At 40.5% G+C, this 15,203-nt stretch overlaps 1 protein-coding gene across 3 annotated transcripts in view; it reads right to left on the bottom strand.

Moving 5' to 3' along the window:
• Positions 1-1,878: 1,878 nt before the first annotated feature.
• The window catches only part of Eif2a (eukaryotic translation initiation factor 2A), a 39,901-nt gene continuing 26,576 nt past the window's right edge, over positions 1,879-15,203 (bottom strand). For all 3 annotated transcript variants that reach the window (XM_028763628.1, XM_028763629.1, XM_028763630.1), the window contains 3 exons: positions 12,429-12,545; positions 2,742-2,807; positions 1,879-2,250 (listed from right to left, as the gene is read on the bottom strand). In XM_028763628.1, the coding sequence (XP_028619461.1) occupies positions 2,185-2,250; positions 2,742-2,807; positions 12,429-12,545 (249 nt within the window). In that variant the 3' untranslated portion in view covers positions 1,879-2,184. The remainder of the gene's footprint in view (positions 2,251-2,741; positions 2,808-12,428; positions 12,546-15,203) is intronic.

Here is a 15,203-nt window from a genome sequence, read left to right as displayed (position 1 = left end):
AGGAAACCAGGAGGGTCTCAAAGCCCATCCCCACAGTGATACACTTCCTCCCACACACCTCCTAATATTGCTAGTCATTGGGTCACGCTTATTCAAACCACTATAGGAAGTCTCCATCAAATCCCTTTCTTCAGAGCTCAGAGAACTCTGGAAAAGTCAAGGAGGAAAGAGTGTAAGAGCCAGAAAAGATGGAAGACACCAAGAAAGCTCTCTAACCTATATGAGCAAATCTCCTGTGAACTTAGACTGAAGAAGCATGCACAAGCCTTTCGCATCTATATTATGGCTTCTTATTTAATGTTCATATGGGACTCCTGAGTGGGTCTGTGATTCTTGTTCCTTTTTCTGGGCTCTTCAGAACAGGTTTATATCCCATAATTTCTTTAACATATACATGAACATATATATCTGAATATTCATATATTATGTCATGAACATATATATCTGAATATTCACATATTATGTATCTTTAAAGCAAAAAAAGATGAATACAGGTAAGAAATGTGTTTAGCATTTTATGTTGGATTTCTACTCCTTGAATTGTTAAAAACATGTATGCATTTACTCCATAAAGAAATAGAAAAATTAGTGCTTTCATGATGGCTCAGTGGGTAAAAGTGGTTGTTGACAAGCTTGACAAGCTGAGTTGATGCCAAGAACCCACATGGAAGGAAACAATTTCTGGAAGTTGTCTTCTGACCTCCACCTGTGAGCCATGGCTCATACCCACCCACCAAAACATAACTACCTAAACACCCAATAAACAAATGTTTACAAAAAAAATCTTTGGAAAAATCAAGTCAGAGAAATAATCAATGGAAAAACAATCCATAGAATATGAACAACTGATAAATTTGGCAAAACACATAAACACACCCCTAAGCACATAAAAAGAAGTATGTAACAATAACAATAACAATATATATACATACACATATATAGATTTTTTGTTTGTTGTTTTTGTTTTTCAAGACAGGGTTTCTCTGTGTAGCCCTGGCTGTCCTGGAACTCACTCTGTAGATCAGGCTGGCCTCGAACTAAAAAATCTGCCTGCCTCTGCCTCCCAAGTGCTGGGACTAAAGGTGTGCACCACCACTGCCCAGCTTTTGTTTTCTTAATTTGGCAAAATCAAAGGCCTTGTTAGAGTCATCACTGACTAAAGTGATGAACTGATGAAAGTGAAGAACTTTAATGGTGGAAGAACAAACTGTCAGAGAGTAACTTGGCAGTGTTCATAAAAGAAAAAACAAATACATTTTTCGATCCAGCAGTCACGTTGCTCTTCAGGAGACTGTTAGTTTCCAAAGGAACCTAGCACATAGGCTCTGGAGTCAGACTACTTGGGTTTAATTCCATTTCCTGACACTGGTAGGTTTCTTTCTTCTAAAAACATTTTTATTATAATACATGAATGTTTTACCCACATGTTTATTTGTGCATGCCTGGTACCCATGAAGGCCAGCTGAGGGTGTCAGTCAGATCCTTTGGAGTTAGAGACATGGCTGCATGTGGTGGTAGGACATCAGGCAGCGTCCTTACTTAAGCAGCCGGCTCTCTACTCTCAGCACCAACAGACTCCTTAATTTTCTGGACTTAAGTTTCTTCATTTAGAAACATTGTAGTAACATACACTTCATAGTTTTCTGGTACAAATAATACATCCTGTAAATTTATAGTAAAGAATTCTTTGTTTTTAGTTTTCTGAGACAGTGTTTCTTTGTGTAGCTGTGGCTTCCTATAACTCACTCTGTAGACCAGGCAGTCCTTGAACTCAGAGAGATCCGCCTGCCTCTGATTCCTGACTGCTGGGATTAAAGATGTGTGCCACCACATTCAGATTATATAGAACTTTTTAACTGACAAACTTGAAGGCAAAAACAAATTTAAAATGTCTTTATTTGTTTATATAGGAAATACTATTACCCATTAAAAAACAAATGTCTGTCAATTTATTAAGCTTATCTGGAAAAAATCATCTCTATTACATACTGACATGATACAGAATGCAGATGTAAAGTCAATTGAATAGACATCATTAAATAATTACACATATTCAACCTTAGATAAATGGTTAAACATACAGACTGATGTTAACAGTGGACATATGGCGATTCCATGAACACTATGGGATTAGCAGACTTGCTTATAGTGTTTCCTGCCAACAAATTTGTTTTCTGTGAGTCTTCAAACTCCCAATTCCAAATCTTCAAGCTCTTGGAGAAGGGCTGTCTCTTTTTGAATTTTCTCCAACTAGAAACATTTCAAATAATAATGTTATTAAATAGAAACTAAATATGGACCTGTACACAGACAATATAAAGGACAAAATGTAGAAATGCAATATTCTGACACTTTATCAGATTCACTAGTACACCCAGATTATAAAGCAGTTCTACCTGGTTTTCATTAAGCACTCAGGGGCAATGCAGAGCTGCCTCACTGTTCCTTCTGGTGCAAGATTTCCTGTATCTACTTGTGTTTACAAGTATGGAGAACAAGAGAACAGAAAAGCCAGCAGGGTGGTGCAGCAGGCAGGAGGAAACTCTTGTTATTTACCTAACCCAACAATTGTCACTTACTTTTACAGTGACAACATTAGGAGACCTCCCTAGGAATAGTGAGTGACTCAGCACCATAGTCTGGGCCAGTATTCATGCTTTTTCTTTCTGACTTAAGGATTGCCTATATTAAATAGGACAGGGTGCTAATGACTGTGAACCAAATAGAAAACAAAGGCTTACCTGATTTTTTTCTAGCTGTTTCCCCGAGGCTGCCTGCTCTTTCAGCTGCTCTATGGCTTTCAGTTTCTGTGAAATCAAATATGGGGAAGGAGAAGGAAGAGTTACTTTCTATTGCAGATTCTTGTATTAACAACAACCATGGGGCTGGAGAGATGGCTCAGTGGTTAAGAGCACTGACTGCTCTTCCAGAAGTTGAGTTCAATTCCTAGCAACCATATGGTGGCTCACAACCATCTGTAGAGATCTGATGCCCTCTTCTGGTGTGTCTGAAGACAGTGACAATGTACTCATATAAATAAAATAAATAAATCTTAAAACAAAACAAAAACCAAACAACCACCACCACCATACTACATTTCTTTCAAAAATGGTTTATTAAAATCTAAGAATAAATTCCTGTTAAAAGTTAAATATAAAATTATATTTTAAATACATGGTGTTATGTAAAATACGTTTTGCATATTTTTGTTGTTTAGTTATTCTGTGTGGGTGTGTGGTGCCTAAGCTGGCGGGACACACATGGAGGGCAGAGGAAAGCTCTGTGGTGTCTCTTCTCCCTTCCTTTTCCTCTCTCTGGGAGTTTTCGGAGCAGACTTGGGTTGTCAGGATACACAGAAAGTTTTTCATCGATGCTTGAGTGTACAGGTGTGGATTTATAAGTATAACACAAATGAAAGCATCTATTCCAGCATTCTACGGTGGCAAGGCAGTATCTTTGCATTTAAGAGAAGAGCACTGACTGCTCTTCCAGAGGTCCTGAGTTCAATTCTCAGCAACCACATGGTGGCTCACAACAATCTGTAATGGGATCAGATGCCCTCTTTTGGTGTGTCTAACACACCAGTGTACTCACATCTATACAAGTAAAATCTTATTTAAAAAAAAAAAAAAAAAGGCCCGAGCACAGAGCAGGTCCCAGGCGGCAGCTCTGTAACCAACCTCAGAAAACCGAGAGAAAGAGAGCCTCCCAGAAGCTTTAACTCAGGCAGCGTCCCAAGTAAGGAAAAAGCAACACTTGCCCCAAACAGGGAGCAACCGGGACCCACTGGGACCCAGGAATTCACTCCTGGCCCAGAGCACGGGTTCCTTCTGGTCTGGGCCCCAGCACTGAGCAGATCTTGGGCCTCAGCTCTAACCCCAGCAGCAAAACCCATCCCAAACAGTTCTGACACAATCTAGATAATAGGAAAGACAGATCCCAGTCAGAGACAGCACAGATAGCACAAAGGAGATCCAGATGGCGAAAGGCAAGCACAAGAACACAAGCACCAGCAACCCAAGGTATTTGCCATCATCAGAACCTAGTTCTCCCACATTAGAAAGTCCTGAACTCCCCATATCACCAGGAAAACAAGAACCAGATCTAAAATCACTTCTTTTTTTTTTAATTTTTTTTTTTTTGAACATGAGATGCTTTTTTATAGCATGTTTTACAAGGGGAGGGGGTAAGAGGGGCCAGGTGGTGGAAAAGTACAGAATCTTCTTGGCCTCTGCCTTGAAACATGTCATGGTCTATATGGTACACTGCCTTGAATTATGATCTCCCTGCTATTCTTCAGAAGATATGGTACACTGCTTTAAAATCACTTCTAATGATGATGATAGAGGACTTTAAGAAGGACATAAATAACACTATCAAAAAAATTGAGAACACAGATAAACAGGATAAAGTCCTTGAAGAAACACAAAAATCCTTTAAAGAATTACAAGAAAACACAAACAAAAAGATGAAAGAAATGAACAAAACCATCCAGGACATAAAAATGGAAGTAGAAACAATAAAGAAATCACAAAGGGAGATTACCCTGGAGATAGAAAACCTAAGAAAGAAATCAGAGTCATAGACACAAGCATCACCAACAGAATACAAGAGATAGAAGAAAGAATCTCAGGTGCAGAAGCTACCATAGAGAATATTGACACAACTGTCAAAGAAAACGCAAAATGCAAAAAGCTCTTAACACAAAACATCCAGGAAATCCAGGACACAATGAGAAGACCAAATCTAAGGATAATAGGTATAGAAGAGAGTGAAGATTCCCAACTTAAAGGGCCAATAAATATCTTCAGCAAAATTACAGAAGAAAACTGCCCTAACCTAAGGAATGAGATGCCCATAATCACACAAGGAGCCTACAGAATGCCAAACAAACTAGATCAAAAAAGAAATACCTCCCGTCACATAATAATCAAGACACAAAATGCACAAAACAAAGAAAGAATTTTAAAAGCAGCAAGGGAAAAAGGCCAAGTAACATATGAAGGCAAACCTATCAGAATTACACCTGACTTCTCACCAGATACTATAAAAGCCAGAAGATCCTGGACAAATATCATACAGACACTAAGAGAACATAAATGCCAGCCCAGGCTACTATACCCAGCAAAACTCTCAATTACCATAGATAGAGAAACCAAGATATTCCATGACAAAACCAAATTTACACAGTATCTTCCCACAAATCCAGCATTACAAAGGATAACAGCAGGAAAGCCCAAATACAAGGAGGGCAATCATACCCTCGAAAGAGCAAGAAAATAATTCTTTTCCATCAAACCCAACAGAAGATAACCACACAACTGATGTCTCCACAATTAGCAAAAATGACAGGAAGCAACAACACCCTCTCCTTAATATCTCTTAACATCAATGGATTCAATTCCCCAATAAAAAGGCATAGGCTAACGGACTGGATACACAAACAGGACCCAGATTTTTGCTGCTTTACAGGAAACCCACCTCAGCAACAAAGACAGACACTACCTTAGAGTAAAAGGTTGGAAAACAATTTTTCAAGCAAATGGCCCTAAGAAACAAGCTGGAATAGCCATTCTAATATCGAATAAAATCGACTTTCAACTTAAAGCTATCAAAAAGGATAAGGAAGGACATTTCATACTTGTCAAAGGAAAAGTCAACCAACATGAACTCTCAATTCTGAATATCTATGTGCCAAATACAAGAGCACCCACTTTCATAAAAGAAACCTTACTAAAGCTCAAAGCACACATTGCACCTCACACAATAATAGTGGGAGACTTCAACACCCCACTCTCAGCAATGGATAGATCATGGAAACAGAAACTAAATAGAGATACAATGAAACTAACAGAAGTTATGAACCAAATGGACTTAACAGATATCTATAGAACATTTCACCCTAAAGTAAAAGAATATACCTTTTTCTCAGCACCTCATGGTACCTTCTCCAAAATAGACCATATAATTGGGCACAAGACAGGCCTGAACAGATACAAAAAAATTGAAATAATCCCCTGCATCCTATCAGATCACCATGGTCTAAGGGTGGTCTTCAAAAATGACAAAAACAATGGAAAGCCCACATTCACATGGAAACTAAACAACACCCTACTCATTGATAATCTGGTAAGGGAAGAAATAAAGAAAGAAATTAAAAACTTTTTAGAATTTAATGAAAATGATGACACATCATACCAAAACCTATGGGATACAATGAAAGCAGTGCTAAGAGGAAAATTCATAGCTCTAAGTGCCTACAAAAAGAAACTGGAGGGAGCATACACTAGCAGCTTGACAACGCACCTGAAAGCCCTAGAACAAAAAGAAGCTAATAAACCCAAGAGGAGTAGAAGGCAGGAAATAATCAAACTCAGGGCTGAAATCAACCAAATAGAAACAAAAAGAACTATACAAAGAATCAACAAAACCAGAAGCTTGTTCTTTGGAAAATCAACAAGATAGATAAACCCTTAGCTAGACTAGTCAGAGGGCAGAGAGACAGTATCCAAATTAATAAAATCAGAACTGAAAAGGGTGACATAACAACAGAAACTGAGAAAATTCAAAACATCATCAGATTCTACTACAAAAGCCTATACTCAACAACATTGAAAAATTTGGATGAAATGGACAATTTTCTAGACAAATACCAGTTACCAATGTTAAATCAGGACCAGATAAACCATCTAAACAGTCCCATAACCCAAATAGAAATAGAAGCAGTCATTAAAAGCCTCCCCACAAAGAAAAGTCCGGGACCAGACGGTTTTAGTGCAGAATTCTATCAGACCTTCAAGGAAGACCTAATTCCAATTCTCTTCAAACTATTCCACAAAATAGAAACAGAAGGAACACTACCCAATTCGTTCTATGAAGCCACAATTACCCTCATACCTAAACCACACAAAGACCCAACAAAGAAAGAGAACTACAGACCAACCTCCCTTATGAACATTGATGCAAAATTACTCAATAAAATTCTAGCGAACTGAACCCAAGAACACATCAAAACAATTATCCATCACGATCAAGTAGGCTTTATCCCAGGAATGCAGGGTTGGTTCAATATTTGGAAATCCATCAACGTAATCCATTATATAAACAAACTCAAAGAAAAAAAACCACATGATCATCTCACTAGATGCTGAGAAAGCATTTGACAAAATTCAACACCCCTTCATGATAAAAGTCTTGGAAAGGTCAGGAATTCAAGGTCCATACCTAAACATAGTAAAAGCAATATACAGCAAACCAGTAGCCAGCATCAAACTAAATGGAGAGAAACTTGAAGCAATCCCACTAAAATCAGGGACTAGGCAAGGCTGCCCACTCTCCCCGTACTTATTCAATATAGTACTGGAAGTCCTAGACAGAGCAATTAGACAACACAAGGAGGTCAAAGTGATACAAATAGGAAAGGAAGAAGTCAAAATCTCACTATTTGCAGATGATATGATAGTATACTTAAGTGACCCCAAAGCTTCCACCAGAGAATTCCTAAACCTGATAAACAACTTTAGCAAAGTGCCTGGTTATAAAATTAACTCAAACAAATCAGTAGCCTTCTTCTACTCAAAAGATAAACTGGCTGAGAAAGAAATTAGGGAAATGACACCCTTCACAATAGTCACAGATAATATAAAATACCTTGGTGTGAACCTAACCAAGCAAGTAAAAGACCTGTATGACAAGAACTTCATGCCCCTGAAGAAAGAAATCGAAGCAGATCTCAGAAGATGGAAAGACCTCCCATGCTCATGGATTGGAAGGATTAATATAGTAAAAATGGCTATTTTGCCAAAAGCCATCTACAGATTTAATGTAATCCCCATCAAAATTCCCACTCAATTCTTCACAGAGATAGAAAGAGCAATCTTGCCGGGTGGTGGTGGTGCACGCCTTTAATCCCAGCACTTGGGAGGCAGAGACGGGCGGATTTCTGAGTTAGAGGCCAGCCTGGTCTATAGAGTGAGTTCCAGGACAGCCAGGGCTACACAGAGAAACCCTGTCTCGAAAAACCAAAAAAAAAAAAAAAAAAAAGGAGGGGAGAGAGCAATCTTAAAATTCATTTGGAAAAACAAAAAACCCAGGATTGCGAAAATTACTCTCAGCAATAAAAGAACTTCTGGGGGAATCACCATCCCTGACTTCAAGCTGGACTACAAAGCAATAGTGATAAAAACTGTGTGGTATTGGAACAGAGATAGGCAGGAGGATCAATGGAATAGAATAGAAGACCCAGAAATGAACCCCCATACCTATGGTCACTTGATCTTTGACAAAGGAGCTAAAACCACCCAGTGGAAAAAAGACAGCATTTTCAACAAATGGTGTTGGTCCAACTGGAGGTCAGCATGTAGAAGAATGCAAATTGATCCATACTTATCTCCTTGCACAAAGCTCAATTCCAAGTGGATCAAGGACCTCCACCTAAAACCAGCTACGCTGAAACTAATAGAAGAGAAATTGGGGAAAAGCCTGGAACACTTAGGCACAGGAGAAAAGTTCCTGAACAGAACACCAATGGCTTGTGCTCTAAGACCAAGAATTGACAAGTGGGACCTCATAAAACTGCAAAGCTTCTGTAAAGCAAAGGACACAGTCAATAGGACAAAGCGGCAACCAACAGATTGGGAAAAGATCTTCACCAACCCTACATCTGATAAAGGGCTAATATCCAAGGTATACAAAGAACTGAAGAAATTAGACTCTAGACAATCAAAGAACCCTATTTAAAAATGGAGCACAGAGCTGAACAAAGAATTCTCAACTGAGGAAGCTCGAATGGTTGAGAAGCACCTAAAGAAGTGTTCAGCATCCCTAGTCATCAGGGAAATGCAAATGAAAACAACACTGAGATTCCACCTCACACCAGTCAGAATGGCTAAGATCAAAAACACAGGTGACAGTACATGTTGGCGAGGATGTGGAGAAAGGGGAACACTCCTCCACTGTTGGTGGGATTGTAAACTGGTACAACCACTATGGAAGGCAGTCTGGCGGTATCTCAGAAAATTGAACATAGCGTTACCTAGGGACCCAGCTATACCACTCCTGGGCATATACCCAAAAGAAGTTTCAACATACAACAGGGACACATGCTCCACCATGTTCATAGCAGCCTTATTTATAATAGCCAGAAGTTGGAAAGAACCCAGATGCCCTTCAACAGAAGAATGGATGCAGAAAATGTGGTACATTTATACAATGGAGTACTACTCAGCTATTAAAAACAATGAGTTCATTAACTTCTTAGGGAAATGGATGGAGCTGGAAAATATCATCTTGAGTGAGGTGACCCAATCTCAAAAGAACATACATGGTATGCACTCACTGATAAGTGGATATTAGCCCAAAAGCTCACAATTTCTAAGAAACTATGTATAGACCACATAAAACTCATGAAGAAGAAGGAAGGCCAAAGTGTGGGTGCTTTGATCCTTTCTAGAAGGAGTATCAAAAGTTTCAACCAGAGCTCCCAACGTCTAAACTACCAGTCAGAGAGCACAAAGGGAGGGACTCATGTCTCTACCTGTATAGGTAATTGAGCATGACCATGTCAGACTTCAGTGGAAGTGGAGGGCCATGGTCCCCGAAAGTTTGGATCTCCTACTGTTTGGGAATTTGAGAGCAGGGAGATGGGACTGGGAGGATGTTTGGAGCACAGCCTCATTAAAACAGGAGGAGGGGGTATGGGATAAGGGGTTTTGGGGGAGAATGGCAGAGGAGATAACATTGTTCAATATTCTCAAGAGAGATGTAAATCCTAATTTTCCTCAACAGTTAATTGACAAAAGAGACGTAATCTCACAAAAAGTAGAAGCTATTACTAATCGATATATTATATAGCCTGATTAGTTGTCGGCGGTGATGTAACAGTCCTTTGACAAAAGATTATTAATATGATTTATATATCTTTAAATAGGGTCTTCATGACTCTCTGAGTCTGGAAGAAGTGACTGTTGGCGCTTCTGCCCTGATTTTACAAGAACTCTGAAAAATTGGCTTTAAAAACAAGAGAGGGGGAACAGTACCCGCCCAGAAGGAGTCCCCCTGAAATACTCTCCATCATGCCTTGTTCACTTTTAACTCTCTAAAGCTGAAAGCTCATGGCAAATCTGCTGCTGTCTGCCTCTGGCACCACCGAGACCAACAAAAACTTTGCCACAGGTATGGGGAAGAACCTTCTTACCCTTAAAAGGAATGGCCCAGACCCAGTTCCCTTACAGGGCCAAGGATTGATATGCCTGTTTCATACCACAGAAGGCACAACTAACCGGCTACCAAAAAGATTAATGAAATAAATAGATATCCCCACAAAGCCAGGCCCAACCATAAATAAGATGAATAACAATTTACATCCAGGGAAGAGAAATCTCCCTGAGAATTCCCTTCTTTTTCCTTTCCAGGTAAAAATGAATCACCCGTGATGTCTGCTGTTAAAAGTTCTAATCCAGAAGCTGGCCTCTGAAATTATACTACTCAGACCTTTGAAGGGCCACTGACAAGAACATCAAACAGCTAGAGATTGACATCACTAATCTGTAGAAATCCCTCGTTTCACTGTCTGAAGAGTCCTCCTAAAATCGCAAAGATCCTTATGGGACTTGATTTACTCTATTACAATAGAAAAGGCTGAGTACAGCTCTTGACTGTGTACAGCCCTTAAAGAAGAAGGTTGCCTTTACACAGACAAGACAGGGATGGTTAAAGAGAGCATGAAATAGGTCAGTGAAGGCCCTGAGAAAAATCAGAGAGAGAAAGAGACAGATGAATGCTGGTACAAGAATTGGTTTTCAGCCTCTCCAAGGTTGTCAACCCTACTTCCTCCCATCTTGGGACCATTATTTGGTTTCTTTTTGCTTATTTCTGCTGGTCCCTGGGCCTCAAATAGGCAGACTAACTCTGTGATACAACAGATAAATAATTTGGTAGCAAAACCTATTCAGATACATTATCATAAGTTAGCTAAGGAGGACCACAAGACTCAAGATGAGGTTGTTACTTTATACAGGGTGTTTCCAAAATCCCATCTCCACCCAACCTAAAAGGGGGGACTTCTGCCCCTAGACCAAGCAGAGAGGGGCCACCCAGAACCCCCTCTGACAGGCGATCTGAATTCTTGCTTAGGCTGCGAGGCTAAGCACTGCAAGGGAATATAAATAAAAGATAAAAATATCTCTCTGGGTTCCCTGGGGGACAAGCCTGACTGCATAGGGGTTGATGTCAAAAGTATCCCCTCTCCAGGAAAAAGACATGGGGATGGGTATGGCCCTCATGCCTCACTGGACAACGACAGGGGGACCGGAGCCATTACAAGGTCCCCTTCAATTACTGGAGGTCAGGCCTCTATCCCCACCTTCACAAGATTAGAATTGCCACAGCCCTTCTATACTTAGAGAAGGGAGGAGATGTCAGGGGCAGCCCTGCTTACACACTGAAGGCCTAAAATCAGCCATAGGCCTAAAATCAGCAATAGGCCTGTCATACATGTATGCTAACACCAAGTCTTGGGTCTCAGTGGAAAAACATCGAAACAGATAGCTATAAGCTAATGTAAACAGGCAGCTTTTGTGGAAATCTATAAGCCTAAGTAGCCATAGAGCTTGTAAATAGGTAGCCTTGGCAGACAATACCAACTTAGATAAGGTCAAGTGAGTCATAGGCAGAGTCATAGTGACTTGTCCCCTGAACCTTCACCCATCCAATACCCGGTTCTGAAGATATCTGTATTCCCCCTGAACACCCACACTCCAGTGTCATTCCCTTCCCCATATCCTGCCTTTCTGTGTTTATAACCCCTGTGTGAATGAATTACGATTTGAGAAAAAATAAATTAAAAAATTTTTTTTCAAAATACAAAAACAACAACAAAAAACAAACAAACAAAAAACAAAACAAAAAAACGAAAAAAAAAAAAAAGAGAAGCCTCACCCCCAGACCTGCCCTCAGACATGGCAAGCTCCCGTGTGTGTTCCCATAAAAAAAAAAAAAAAACTGGAATAAAGTATCTGTTTATTTGAAATAAAGTATATATTTCATTTAATAAAATATTTCTTGTAGCTAATGAGATGGTGAGGTAAGTGTTCCAGGCTGGGGATGTGGCTCTGTAGAGGAACACTTGCTTAGTACTCATGAGCGTTGGGTTCAACCTCCAGTCCCACAGCAATGACAACAAAACATGCCTTCTGTACACAGATGTGTCCCTATCATTCTGCATTACTTCACAATTAAACACTGTAAGTAGTTTCAGTCATTAAGGCATTGGTAAATGGACGTGAACTGAGATCTTTTCTCAATTATGATACTTAAAGGAAAGAGCAACAATGAGAACTGTTACCAACTTTTTAAATCCCTGTTTTTAAGCACCTGAGTCTCACTCTTAATTCTTATGTACATATCTGCTTTTCATTTAAGTTTCTCACCTTCTTTAGATTCTTAATTTTTTTGTCTACTTCAGGATCACCTGAAGCAGACTGGGTGACAGTGTTCCGTGGTGCTCTCTGGGGCACAGGAGGAGGAGCCAAATCACTTCTTGCTTCCTAAAGGAAAACCAAATTTGAACATTTATTTATTCTCTCTATGTATCCGAGACAGATTGGTGGGCACAGGTACCTGCTGCCAAGCCCAACAACCTGAGTTCAATCCCCAGGACCCACACGTGCAGGCTCCTGAGTTCAATCCCCAGGACCCACACGTGCAGGCTCCTGAATTCAATCCCCAGGACCCACACGTGCAGGCTCCTGACCCCCCGAGAACAGCCTGCAGGAGCTGCTTCTTTCCTTCCACTCTGGGGTCCCTGGGGTCAAAGGTGAGCCTGACCTATTAAAACACATTTCTAAAGACAGAATATACTAGGTGCAAAAGGGAACAATGATGTTTTAATTTCAAATTTTAGAAAAATAGATGTAATTTTCCCCTTTGAAATAACATAACCGGGGTAAAGAAGCTTCTTGCCAAGTCTGAAAGCCTGGAGCTGATCCCAAGGCCCACCGGGTGGAAAGAGAAGTAACCCCTTAGGGTTGCCCTCTGACTTTACTGTGGCACATTTTCCTTTCAGCGAAACAACCCTCCATGGGGGGAGGAAGGAAACAAATGGTCACACATCTAGGAAAGCAGGACTTGAAGGCCCCTCCCAGCTCCATAAAAGGAGCGAATAGCTGCTGGATAAAGACTGATCAGCCAGGCTAAAGAGATTTTAGACAGGGAAGCAGGCGTGTAGCTTTTGTAATTCATCACCCATGTTGGAGTGGGTTTTCAGTATCTGAAAGGGAGCTTTTCGAGCCATCCCTGCTCCTTACCCATAGTCCTTTTAGTATCCCCAATAAAAAGTTACTGGGTTTGCCAAGTTGGATGTTGGCACAATTGTTACTTTGAGCTGCTGTGGGTTCCATTTCCTGGGCTGAAGAGGTGTGTGCTGCATCTCCCCAGGAAAACACCCCTCTAAACATGTGTTTGTGTGTAACATGTGCTTGCTCAGACAAGTTCAATCTTCAGAACCCATTTTAAAAGCCAGATACACATGACAGGGAGGGACAGGAGACAGAAGAATCACATCCTGAAGCCCAATCAATGGGCCAGCTAGCCGGAATATATAGCATAACGGCAGAAACAAGGAGAGCCTGTTCAACATGGCTGGAAGGCTGAAAGCTACACACATCCACAGACTGCCACCGCCCAAAATGATTAAATGGCCATGAGTGCTCCAGCAGCATGCATGGGATTAGTAAGTATTCTTAGGAGGCTTTCTGTCTTCCATCATAGGAGGACACAAGAAGGGAATCCTTCCCCAGAGAAGGAATCACCAGCACCTTGCTGAGACTCCAGCCCACAAGATTTGCGAGTGATAAGCTTTTATTGCTTAGAAACTATCCAACCTAAGGAAGGTATTTTGATCTAGTAAGTCTAAATAGACTAAAATATCTGCTCTGCCTTAATCTTTAGAATATGGTTCTCCTTATCTCATTAACCGAATACTCTTAATGGAGCTGAACACAATATCACCATGAACTGACGGATCGTATCACTGTAATTTAGATCAATTATTATAAGTACATAAATGTTTAAGTATTATCTTAGTTGGGTTTTCATTCCTTTGTGTGTTTTTTTGTTTTTGTTTGTTTGTTTGTTTGTTTGTAGACAGGGTTTCTCTGTGTAGCCCTGGCTGTCCTGGAACTCACTCTGTAGGTCAGGCTGGCCTCGAACTCAGAAATCCGCCTGCCTCTGCCTCCCAAGTGCTGGGATTAAAGATGTGCGCCACCACAGCCTGGCTGGGTTTTCATTCCTTTTCTTAATTTTCTTTTGGAGCCAAAGCCCTGCCTAGCCTCATTATGTATCCTAGGCCAGAATGGGCTCAACTCCTAACAACTCTCAAACCTCAGGCTCCCTAGTGCTAGGACTGCAGGTATGAACTGCCAAACCTAGCTTTCACCCTCTCTTAATACACATGTGCCTTAAGGAAAATAGACACTCCATCAAGAGTCTACAGTTGGAAACACTCTACATGATCCCATTGAAAGCTCAGGCTTCAAGGTTAGGTCTAGTTTCTTTGTTCTCAATGTAGTGCTACTAAGATGTAGTAGAGCCCTCAGGAGGTGGGCCTAAGAGAAGGTTTTCAGGTCATTGGGGGAATGCTCTTGAAGAGTACAGTGGAACTCTAGGTTTCTGCCATGATAATGATACATGCCACAAACCCACAGTAATAGAGCCAATCAATCATGTACTACAGCCTCCAAAACTGATTTCAAAGAGCTGAAGATGTAGGCCAGAGGCAAATCACTTGCCTACCACGTGCAAAGCCTTGGGTTCAGTCCCCAACACCACGAAAAGCCAAAGGTGGTGGAAACTTCACGTTTTTAAGGCACAGTGGTACACATTTATCCTCAACCCTTTGGAAGATAAAGAAGGAGGATCATGAGTTCAAGGCCAGCCCAGTACTACAAGACAAGACCCTGTTACAGAACCAAATACACAAACCCTGAGTCAAAATGAGTATTCTTTCTGTCTTTAAAACTTCGTTCTCCCAGGTACTCCACTGACATGAGATGTGATGTGAACACTATATAAACACAGAGACTTAGTCCACAGGTAGGCACAAAAGAAAGCTACCCAGCTATTTACATCTAATTCCAACTACAACTTATCACATTATAACCATGACTTTAGAAATACAATTGACACAAATGTCATGGGTTAAAGCT

Source organism: Grammomys surdaster, unplaced genomic scaffold (assembly GCF_004785775.1).
Source record: "Grammomys surdaster isolate TR1022 unplaced genomic scaffold, NIH_TR_1.0 139, whole genome shotgun sequence".
Taxonomy (NCBI): Eukaryota; Metazoa; Chordata; class Mammalia; order Rodentia; family Muridae; genus Grammomys; species Grammomys surdaster.
The sequence above is the reverse complement of the archived record's forward strand: the minus strand, read 5'-3'. Positions and strand labels throughout refer to the sequence as shown.